This window comes from Gavia stellata, chromosome 25, assembly GCF_030936135.1.
Source record: "Gavia stellata isolate bGavSte3 chromosome 25, bGavSte3.hap2, whole genome shotgun sequence".
NCBI classification, from domain to species: domain Eukaryota; kingdom Metazoa; phylum Chordata; class Aves; order Gaviiformes; family Gaviidae; genus Gavia; species Gavia stellata.
In genome coordinates this window covers 8,225,009-8,236,395 of record NC_082618.1, presented here as the reverse complement: position 1 = coordinate 8,236,395, position 11,387 = coordinate 8,225,009, and the positions used below count along the sequence as shown (strand labels likewise).

The 11,387-nt window shown below is 39.5% G+C and overlaps 1 protein-coding gene across 3 annotated transcripts in view; it reads right to left on the bottom strand.

Moving 5' to 3' along the window:
- Nucleotides 1-5,068: 5,068 nt before the first annotated feature.
- GOSR1 (golgi SNAP receptor complex member 1) overlaps nucleotides 5,069-11,387 on the bottom strand; it is a 31,728-nt gene continuing 25,409 nt past the window's right edge. For all 3 annotated transcript variants that reach the window (XM_059829160.1, XM_059829159.1, XM_059829161.1), the window contains 2 exons: nucleotides 7,378-7,460; nucleotides 5,069-6,035 (listed from right to left, as the gene is read on the bottom strand). In XM_059829160.1, the coding sequence (XP_059685143.1) occupies nucleotides 5,911-6,035; nucleotides 7,378-7,460 (208 nt within the window). In that variant the 3' untranslated portion in view covers nucleotides 5,069-5,910. The remainder of the gene's footprint in view (nucleotides 6,036-7,377; nucleotides 7,461-11,387) is intronic.

The window sequence follows — 11,387 nt, the reverse complement described above, 5'->3', positions numbered from 1 at the left end:
CCCACAATGAGAACACTGTAAATGGTTTCAAAGGCAGAGGGACCGTGATTACAGCCAGACTTCTGCTTTACTAGCAGCGCTATCAAAACTGGGTTAGCAAAGCCTCAGGGTCCCATTAAGAACAAAGAGCAAGGAGGGCTGCAACGACAGGGAAGGATTAAGCAAGGGACGAGCAGCAGCACACACGCTTGCAACGGTCTCAAAGAGCTTGCAAAGAAGGGGGAAGATGAAGGCAACCGCAGGCTCCGAGCGTTTAATGAGCACATCCCAGACGCCGAGGCACAATCAGGGCAGCAGAGCTTTTGTACCTGAAGAGCCCTGTTATGGATAAAGACCTGGCATTCAGAAAATGTAAACACCTACTGCAAACATTGAGATTTTCTATTAAAACATTCAAAAAAATCAAGGCCACACAGCAGTACATCTCCCACGTTCAGTGAAACGGAGAAAACAAAGACACGCCTGCCTTTCCCTATGAATTTCTAATGGAGTGCTCAGCTCCCTTTCAGCAGGAAATCTGCTCGTGGAATTGCACCAGGACTGAAGGAGCAGAGCGCGGCTCATCCATAATGCACGAACACCCACTGCGCCCGAGCTTGTCAGGAAGGACAGCAGCTTTCAATATGAACAACAGTATTCTGGGAGGCGGATGGTTAAAAATATGTATCTTACGCCTGTGCCACTATAAATTATTGACTGTACAGGGAGCTGGAAAAAAGGATTCAGCGCCATTAATAATTAATTTTCTAATCCAAACAAAGATGGAATTTTATGCACCACTTATTACCAGTGCCACAAACTGGAAAAACTAACTGCACTTCCCACTATCTGAAGCCAGAATTGCCTTTCCATTTTCGAAACAGTTTTTGAAGTTTCCTCTCTAACTCGAAACATACAGTCAAAGCCTTCCCTTGAGAACGCATATGGTCAGTCCTCAAGATTTAGTAGGCACATTAAGGATACAGAAATCTATCTCTACTTGAAAGCAGCGTTACAGGCACAGCACGACAGCTCTGAAATGAAGAAAGCCACCCCTCTTCATTCTGTGTCTTATGCAAATAGACAGGTATCGCACTGCCAGGCACATTTTCTTGTTTGGGAAAATAAATCTGAGCGGCATTGAAAGATTTAGCACCAATTGCAAAACCACCAGATGCAGATGGGTCCTTCAGGCACGACACTGCCTGGTTTGAACACCTGAGGATGGAGGTGGTCCAGATCGCAGCATGGCTAGAGAGCTACAGGGTACGACAGAACTTCACAGAGAGTTTTTACGATTGCTCGTACCATGTTCAAAGCATCAGCTTATTTTTGGTGTTTGTGTTGTGATTGCAGAAGGGAAGGAGAAAGAAAGGTACCAAACTACCGAGAATCGTATTAAAAAGGGGGGGACGTACCTTATTGCTGAGAAGATTCTTCAGATCAACATCAGTTTTGGTGTGCATTTGGGAATTAAATGTTTTATACTATGGATACATAGAAAACTTTTCAAAGCTTACCTGCAAAGAAAACCATCCTTGTTCCATCTGTCAAAGAACAGCAAGAAAGAAAGTCATGACTATGTTCAGACCCTTCCAATGCGGACGCACACGCAGGCAGGAGGATCACATCCCGCCAAACCGAGCACTTTGGGTCAGGAAATGCTCCATCACATGAGGTATTTGGTAAAAAAATGGAGAAGAAATTAATTCGTGTGTTCAGTGACAATCCCAAACTGGAGAGCTGAATCTTCTCTGCATCCTCCCTGAAGTTTAGGTGGGCAAATATTGTCATGGGGAAAGAACCAAGCACCTTGCTTAGAATTCTAATTTATTATTAAATTACATATCAAAGCTTTTTTTAATACATACGGAGAATGCACAATAGGTGAAAACAAAAATAATTACAGTTACAATAAAGTAAGTTTCAAGAAGCTATGTGAAACACAAAAAATCAGTAAGTGCAATCAGAAACTCATTTACAAGGGTCTGGACTGGGATATTTTGTGAGAAAGGGTTTTATTTTTTGTCGAGTGTTTATTTAAACTGCTTTCCTCACTCAGTAGTAGACAGACCAAGAACCGCTTATGTATTCAGAACTGAAAGCATCACACTGGTTTCAACTATCCAGCTGACAGGAGAGATACAGGGCACCAAGAGGACTTGCAGATGTCACCTAGAATATGGCTCAGTTTTGCCTCAATATGTCTTTCACTGCAGTCTCTCTACTGCACACTGCTCAACAGCACCATTGCTCTGAAGGATTTCATAATCCGATACTGTTATAAGGAGTTTCGGAATTATTTCCTCCTTCAGAAGTGACACAGCTGTTACCTCTCCTTCCCGTTTCAAATGAAAGCTTTGGGGAAAAAAAAAAAAGTAAAAATAGGAAAAGGTTATGCATCAAGTGATCTTGGGAAACAAGCTGTTAGGTTTACAGAGTTAAAACAGTCCCGACTAAATGAGTTACACAATCAGAAGTGGTGGACCAGGCTTTGCTCCCTGGGTAGCAGTTTTGGGGGAGCTTCAGGAGCACAGCTCCTCAGAGGACGCAGCCCTGGAGGACAAGCTGTTGAAAATTTACCTGAAACTTTCACATCACCTCAAAATCTACATTTGCTCTTTCATTTTCAACATCCAGCGAGGAACTGACTCTTTCTTGTCACAGTGATCTTAAGACTGTCCGAAAGAAAGGACTTCTAAAACTACAAATGAAAAATTCGAGTTGATAATTCAGCGTAATGAATCTAGCAGGAATTTATACCACACTTCAATATGCAAAAGCTCCTGAAACCAACATTGGTTAATAAAAAGTGTTGTGCCTTCCCTGGAAGGGCAAACTCTCATACTGCCAGCAGCAGTACACTGCTTGGTCCCAGAGACGTAGAGGAGCGCAAAGCCCTGCCTCCACCCCTGCTCAGGCACACTCCGTGAAGGGCTGGGGTTTAAGTTACAGCCGTGGTCTGGGCTACGGCCACACAAACACTCGCTGTTGACTGAACACGCAACACTGGGTGTTGCCCGAATGCCATTCCTCTGCTCTAGCAACCAGCGCTTGAAGATCAGATAAACATGTAAAAAAAATTGTCTAAAAAGCAAGGATAAAAATATTTGCGTATATGGGAAGCACGGCATTGAAAGTTATCAGTACGATCCCTTATGTTCTAACGCCGAGCTAAGGGGTTGTTGGACAGTTTTAAAGTAGGTGCTTGTGTACTGGCAAGAATAAAGCAGAAATTTTAAAAGTGTGTGTGTGGGAAATGTGCCCTGTAGAAATATTACGGATTTTCTCACTTCATTTCAATGGCTTAGCAATAATCTTCTTAGCACAATTCTATCTGGTTAAGTTACGAAACTGCAACTTTGCCAGGAATTGCAGAAACGAGAATTCTTTAACCACATTTTTGTCCTTAGAGCAAGAGGAACCACACAGAATGAAAAACGTAGAGAACATATTTAGCAACAGGAGACATACAAACCTATATTTTGGGGTTTGAGATTAAACACTACAATCCACCGTTTTCATTCACAGTCCATTGCCCGAACTATAGGCCCACGTTATTAAAGACCTTCAGGAGAATTAGCAAGTCTTCCCCCTCGGCTGTATGCAAGCACACCACTTCAGAGGGCAATGCAGAACGCCTGCTGGCACTGCTAGAGGACTACAAGAAGATGATGAAGGGGAGACTACAAGGTTAATTAAATGTATTTTTCAACACAAAACTCTGTCTCAAAACCAACACAAATAAAAACCATGGAGGGGTTGCCAACACTGAAACCATTTCCAGTAAAGCTTTATCAGAGAGAATTCAGCATATTTCCATTATTTTATACTAAAATATATCAGTTCCTCCATAACATTTTCATAACATGAAAAATCAATTATGTTTACATATTTATTATACTCTACATATTTTCCATAGCAGCTTTTTCACACAATAAGATTAAATATATGCACCAAATAATCAATTAAGTCCAGTAAAAAGACTTGTTATAAGATTAAATAAATGAATTTATTTACGGTACTGCAGATCTTATATTGCCAACTATATAGCAACCAAATCCTACAAATCCTAAACAGAAGCACGACTGCTGATCAGGGTCCCTTAGGGTGGTGGAGGAATCAAAGAAAAAGCATCGGGGAGAAGAGGTTTGATCTCCCAACACAGAGATTCATTAATAAACCTCCTGTATCCACCAAGGTTTTCCATAAACCCCTTTAATGAACACTTCATTTCAAACCAGGAACATTCCCAAATCAACCAAATAATCACCCTTTATTTAAAATACAAGCCCCACAGTTTTACACGTATTAATTCCAAATGCTTTCTAATCCCAACAACAAGATGACTGATTGGAAGTCTTGGTCGACTTTTTAGCACAAAGTTTTAGTCTGCCAAGAAGCCTTCAAATCCATACGAACATTTTAGACGCAATAATGTGGTTTTGCACACTACACGGGCCCAAGTCTCTACTCCCTCCAACAGGTACTTTGCAGACACTGTAAAAAGCAGTAAAAAATTGCGTCCATCCCACTAGACTCTGTTCCAGAGGAGAACCTGGAGACTATCTGACATTTGGGGGCAATGGCGTACATGAAATCTGTTAGGAGCACTGTAAATTGATTGTGAAAAGAGTTAATCAAGTTCTTAGAAAGGTATTTCAGTGCCTCAATTTGAATTTATTGGGTTATGATATGACAGATGGGAAAGAGCTATTGAAAGAGCAGAAAAATCCGTCATTGGTGAATCGGCAATATCAAAGCCATTCCTGATGTCAGCTTTGTTTAGAGATGCAAACACAACAGGATTCATGATGCATTGTCTGGACAAAAGAATTTCCCCCTCCCAGATAATGGTAAATAATACTTGTTTCACTATTCATACATTCAACTCTTTACTATGAGGAGTTATGTCCAAAAAGTTTGCACGCAGATACATTTGCCTCAGGTATAACCATCATAATTTTTGTTTCTAATTGACAGTTTAGATTATATCCTACTTACAGTGTAAAAATATTAACACTATTAGAATAACTTTATCTAAATGACAATATAGACTTTTCAAACTGCTTATCATGTCTTTATAAAGACCTTTAGGATGCCAGCCAAAATCAAATTATTTACACCCAAAAGACTACTTTTAGGTGAACTCATGTTTGGTCACTTTTCAGATGACTGAACACTACAGTAAACAGCTGCTAGGACACTGTGCTCCCTTTTTACAAAGGGGGACTCGTCAGTCCCTTTAAAGCCACAAGAAACCTTACAAATCTTCCTCAGAGGGTAGTTTATTCATATTCTGTGCAAAAAGTGAACTGAACAACCCTTTTTTTTTTTTACTTTGAGGAATTTGTGTGAAGCACAGTTTTCACAGCACAAATTATGCAGAAATAACTAGTATCTCAACCATGAGTTAAAAAGAATTACAGAACATGTATTTAGTAGTAAAGCAACCTGACGGCTTAAAGCTGCAATATTCTTCTCACAGGCCAAAAGTGCTCAGTACTGTGCTTCGCCTACAGGGGAAACTGGCTTCCGACAGAGTTTCCACCCCAGGCAAGCGTAACGATCTTTTTCCACTTACCAGCCAACAACACACCTCCCCAGAGCCACTGAGCACAGAAACTGTCCTACCGGTTCTGGTAAGCATCCCATATTTACTTACCTTGCAACAAGAACGGGAATTAAAGACAAACAAATCCCACAAAAATTAACCAAAGGAAGATGTATGGCAGGGAAGGAGAAACACTGCAGCTTCAACCCAAAACCAGTGTCGCAGTCTACCATCATAAGCTCTAGACATCATGCTGATACTCCCAGCCATACCGAGCAGGCTGCTTCAAGTCTGTCGCTTCCCCCACTCACTTTTCCTTGACTGGGGGGCGAGGGATGGTGGTGATGAGTTTAGCAGAGTCCGTGGGGGAACATCCATCAATGAAAAGCATATAGCAGCAGTAAGATGGTACAGATGCCAATAATGCCACCCAAGATGAGGGAATCTCGTCGTTTCCGAAGGTTGATCCTTTGAATCAGGCTGTTCACTGCTGGAAACCGATCTTTAAGGAGTCTGAGTCAAGGTCATATCAGCAAACAGTATCTTCGCTAACAAGCCCCAAATTCTGTATGTGGAAATCCCAATACTGCAAGAAATGCAGAACTACTCCCAAGCTGGAGAAAGCAGATGCAGTGAAAACACCTGACGGATAGTTAGCGGGATTACAACTGGACTTCACTAATAACCATCAGAGAAAAGAGAGAACAGAACAGCTTAAGAGTTCACTTTTACACAGTATTCATCACCTGATCACCTTTACACAGTATTCATCACCTGATCACCTAAATTACCAGCGTTTGATATACTTTAATCTCCAATATGTGAGGCTTCATTACTTTTAATAATTGTGTTTAAATGAGACTAAAAAAAAAAATGGGGCAGTTATATAAAACACCTGTGGGATTTATTTAATGGAATTCCGTTACTGGGGAAGGGAACAACCAAAAGCATTTGACTGAGAAAATCATGCACATTGCATGACTACACACAGTTCAAGTATAGCACATAAGGAAGAACTCCTCCTACTGTAAAATCATAAGGATGTAAATCTATCTTTTAATGTACAAAATACAATTGCCAACAAGATAATAAGTTTCAGAGCTTCATGTCTTTGGAACCAAGAATCTTTTAAGGCCAAAGCTTATTGAATTTTTTTTTGTTCTTGCCAGTTGCTAAGAACTGTAATGAAATTTACGGGTTACCAAGATACATCTCTTCAGGATGTCATCTGTCTAATCAAATGATGCTAATGTTGTTCTTTGGGCCCTTATGACAGTAAGGAAGGAATAAGTGGGGAAAACGACAAAAACGCATGACTTGACAGTCCGGCACATTCTTTAGCCATGAGCACAGAATATGAGAAACCAACAAACCAAATCTTAACATCTACAAGACTGTGACAGACAAGAGGATACTCAGGTCATGAATACTTTTAGCTGTAAACCATAACAAGCAGCAATGTATGCCAAGCTTCAGCTCTGGACAGTTTTGAAAGCAAAAAGCAAGAAGTAAAATGAAATTACACTTTTACGAAAACATATAGCAGGGAAGGCCATAAAATGCCGTCACAGATTTCTACGTGAAAATTAAGCTACACTGATTTATATGCAGTATTCAAATTTGAGTAAAAACAACTTATTCACCACATTCATCATTAAGATGCTTCAGTCGGACTATCGAGTGAGACAGGTTAAAAAAAGGTCTGTTTGTCACTAATGACAATACCACGACAGGTTATACAGCCATTGACATCGCAAAGTGTTTTGATCCCCAAATGACAGAGTGAAAAATTGCACTATACCTCTTCTTATGCACTGGCAACACAAATTTTTAAGAAAGGATACTCGCCAAGGTATTCATCTTGCTTTGTATTGACTTCAACATCCCTCTCTGCGAAGTCATATTTTCTTTAGTTGCCATGGCAATGCTGGAGAAAGAAAAAAAAAAGAGTGGATCAAGTTGTTGGCGCTAAGAATAATCTATAGCTAAAACAAGAGGAAAGCAAGCAGACAACGCTTCTTTAGAGAACAATGAATGAGGTGAAGCAATATGAATGAAACCACATTTTTTCCATTAGTCTCTATCCTTTACACTTAAAGGATTTCTCTTTTTATATAAGCCATTAACAACTGAAAACACTGTGATTTCTTGAAAGAGGCAGTGTTTTGGCATATCTCCCCTAGTCCCAACAAGAAATGGTATTATTACAAGTAAACCTAAAGGTACTCTTCTGGCATAAGTTTTAAATTTAGAAGGTTGTTTAATCACAGAAGCCCCATTCTTACTTTCACTCTAGACAGCGTATGAAATTTCTTGTCTGCCATCAGGATATGATGGCTACAGAAGTAATAAGCAAATAAGAGCTGACTCACAATTAAAAATCAATTTGCAAAGTGAAGGTGCTGGTTGAGAGGAGATGGAAGTGCTGTTTGAGATCCGACACAGCTCATGGAGCTTTACACAGAAGGTTTCTGGACAATCAAGCTGGGACATACAGTCACCAGGTCTTTGAAGACATTTAAACACAACAAAGCGTTGAGATCTACTTTGACTCAGGATTAACACTGTCCTCTGACTCCAGATAAGTGGGCAAAGCTTGAATTCTCCTGCATTAACGTCTCTTCCCAGCCAGCCCCACATGACTGTTTTCCATAAGCTGGAGTTGAGGGAGCTGGTGTATAATGAAACCATATCCAGTGATGCTTCCATCGTAGCACAGATAAAACACATTTTTGAGCTTTGGTCCTAATTAAGAATATCATCCATGGATATACAAGTTTTCATACTCTGTTTCTTTACTAATATATGGTCCAGCTGTATCTACTTTATCCAGATATAAGGACACAGTACAGGTGAATATAAAACAGAATTATCCATTTCAAATTTAATACATTCTGGAAGTTGGAAAGAAGCAACTGTGCTATTAAAAATAAGATGTTTAAATGAAGATTTTAAAGAACTACTCAGCTGACAAAAAATTGTCTCTACCTTAAGCTTCTCTTCAGCTTGTAAAATAAAGCGTTATAGGATGGAAAATGAAAGGGTAGGCTACTACTTGTAGCCACAGGTAGTATTTCATGTGGCTACTTCGAATGCAAAAGCTTTGTCAAGACAAACTGTACAGACTCATTTAGATCTAGAGAAACAGTATACAAAAGTTTAGGCTCCAGAGATACAGTGGTTAAGAACAAACAGTATGACACATACTGCTCTCCTTGGCTGGCATGGATTTCAAAAATAAACAAAGTAGGACATAAATACAACATAGCTGGATAATAACTCAGAAAATGGCACCTATACTGCTGTTGACTGTATCTACATGAATAACAACAATTAAAACAAGTTCTTGGACTTCTGAGTCCCAAGTTTGTAAGCCTTAAATATGGAGGGAAAGTGTTCTGGAAGAATAAAAGTTAAGTGGAACAACACAATACAACAGATATAAATATGAGAAAAGGGAACTAAAGCCGTAATTTCAGAGGAGAAAAAACAGATAAATGCAAAATGCTCCTTTTACCCAATACAGACAACCAAATTTTCAAAAGCATTTTGTGCTTGCTCACACTCAGTATCTATATGTATACAAACACAATACAAAAACGACAGCTAGCATGAGCGTTACTTCTAAGGAGGGGCAGGCACAAAGCGCCGAAACACACAGTGCAAACCTAACCTTATTCGCAAGTTCTGCAATATGAACTGGACGCTGCATTTTACATAAAGCCTTAATATTTACTGCTGAACTCTCTGAATGCACTTGCTCAATACATCTGGTGCTCAAGCACGGTTCTGTACTAAATTCATCTGGGTTTCAGCGCTTTGGGCTTATCTTTCTGTAACAGTTAAAATGTGGAAACATCCATTTGTCCAGATACTAGTACTGAAGTACTTAGGTTGACCTGGCATTTCAGTACTGGAAGGTGATTAAAAAAAAGGACCTTTATCCACCTTAGTGTACCTTTCCAGGTAAATCTGGTAGGAAAAAAGTCACACACAAATTATATTTGTACACTTAATAAACATAGAACTGGCATTCCTGACATTTTTATAGCACAGACTATTTGATACATTTTATTTCAAATTTCTCTTGGAAGAAAACAACATTTGGAACAAGCAGCTCTGGATCATCTGATGTACCACTGGCTTCCCTACTAGGACACTACAGCCAGTATCACAAGAATAGCTGGCAAAACCCATTGGAGCCAAGTCTAACAATTGTCCTCCCAGACTTACAGCGAAAGGTCAGTATCACAGTTCGCAAACGTCTTAAAGAAGAAAACAGCCCGGATCAATGATCCCTAAAGTATTTCTGGAGCAGTGAGTTCCTTTGGGCTCCCTTCCATTGTAACTGCCTACTCTGTCTCAAGTAGCCCGTGATACAGTATCGTCAGCCCTCTCATAATGTGCCAGGCAAACTTTAAGAAATAAAAGAAGGAAAAAGAAAAAAAAGGGAAAGGAAAAAAAATCTGCTACTGCCTCTTCAAGGTGGAGGCTGCCTTTTCCAGCTCTGGTTTTGCCCATAAAAACTAAGAGCTCACCCAGCCAAAGCCTGAGTGTTATAACTTGCATGATTTTGGTTTTAGCAGTAGCAGAATACCTTGGAAAGCAAGACAAGTCCATCGCAAAGACATAGGTGACAGAAGGGCCAGCCTATGGCTCTTGTAGCTTTCAGGTCATAGAAAAGACTCTTCCAAAAGCTCTATACATAGAATTCTTTTAAATAGAACAACATGCATTGACAGGGCAGATCAATGTATTATTTTAAGGCTATATTAGCATTCTGTAAACTTGGACATACATTAGGAAATTGGGAGTTTATCAGTCAGAGAGGATAGAAACAGTTCGATAACATGTAGGCAAAACCGTGACATTTTCAACCAGCAGCTCTATGAGAACAGATTTAACAGTTTAATATGAGGTTTTGAAGTATTAGAGTTAAAAAAAACCCAAACAAACATGCCACGGAAGTTTCAGGGCAGAACTAAGAAAATCCTTCAAGCATTTTTTATCTGCAGCCAGCTATTTAGCACTTTTTTCTTTTATACTTTTGAATTGCCAAATCAGCACAAAGCGAAAATGAAACTCATGGTTAACAGGAAGCAACAGGGCTTGCAGTCACCTCCTTGGTGTTTATAAAGGGGTTGCCAGAATCTGTTAACCAATGCTCTTTGTTTCTGCAAAAAGAACAGAAGAAAGCCCACAAAGCTTCTCCTCTTAGACTGTGTAGTACTGCCATTCAGCACATTGTGTGTGCTTGTTCCTGTGGATATACTAACTCACCTAACCCATAAATGCACCTGATTTATTGGATTACATGGGAGTCTTTTCAGGACTAAAATTACAAGGAAAGAAAGTGAAAATTAGATTGGAGGAGAAGAAGAAAAAGAATTGCATCATTGCCTACCCCAACAGCGCATGAGTATACAAAAGAAAAGCATCTAAGAGAAGGTGTTAACAGAAATTCTGAACAGAGAATAAATGGCTGTATATCAATACAGAAAAAGCAGCTACCATCAAGGGCTGAAAAAGGAACTACAAAATCAGAACAGTAAATACATCAAATCGTATTGTATGTGAGAAGATACAGCATTTGATAGATTATATACATTTACAACTCAGCATACAGGTATTTTAGTTTTCTAAAGTAAAAAGCCACAAGCTTGCAAAAACATTCCATTTGCTATTCAGAAGAGCACTCAGGAAATTTTGAATTACTAGGAACCAAGTTGGAAGACAAAAGATTTCCTAGCTGCACACAGGAAAGCATGCTCAGTAACCTACAGCTTCTTATCTTGTACCCCCACACTGACTTGATACTTGTCCAGGTGAAGTTTTAATACAGCATTTCTCAAAA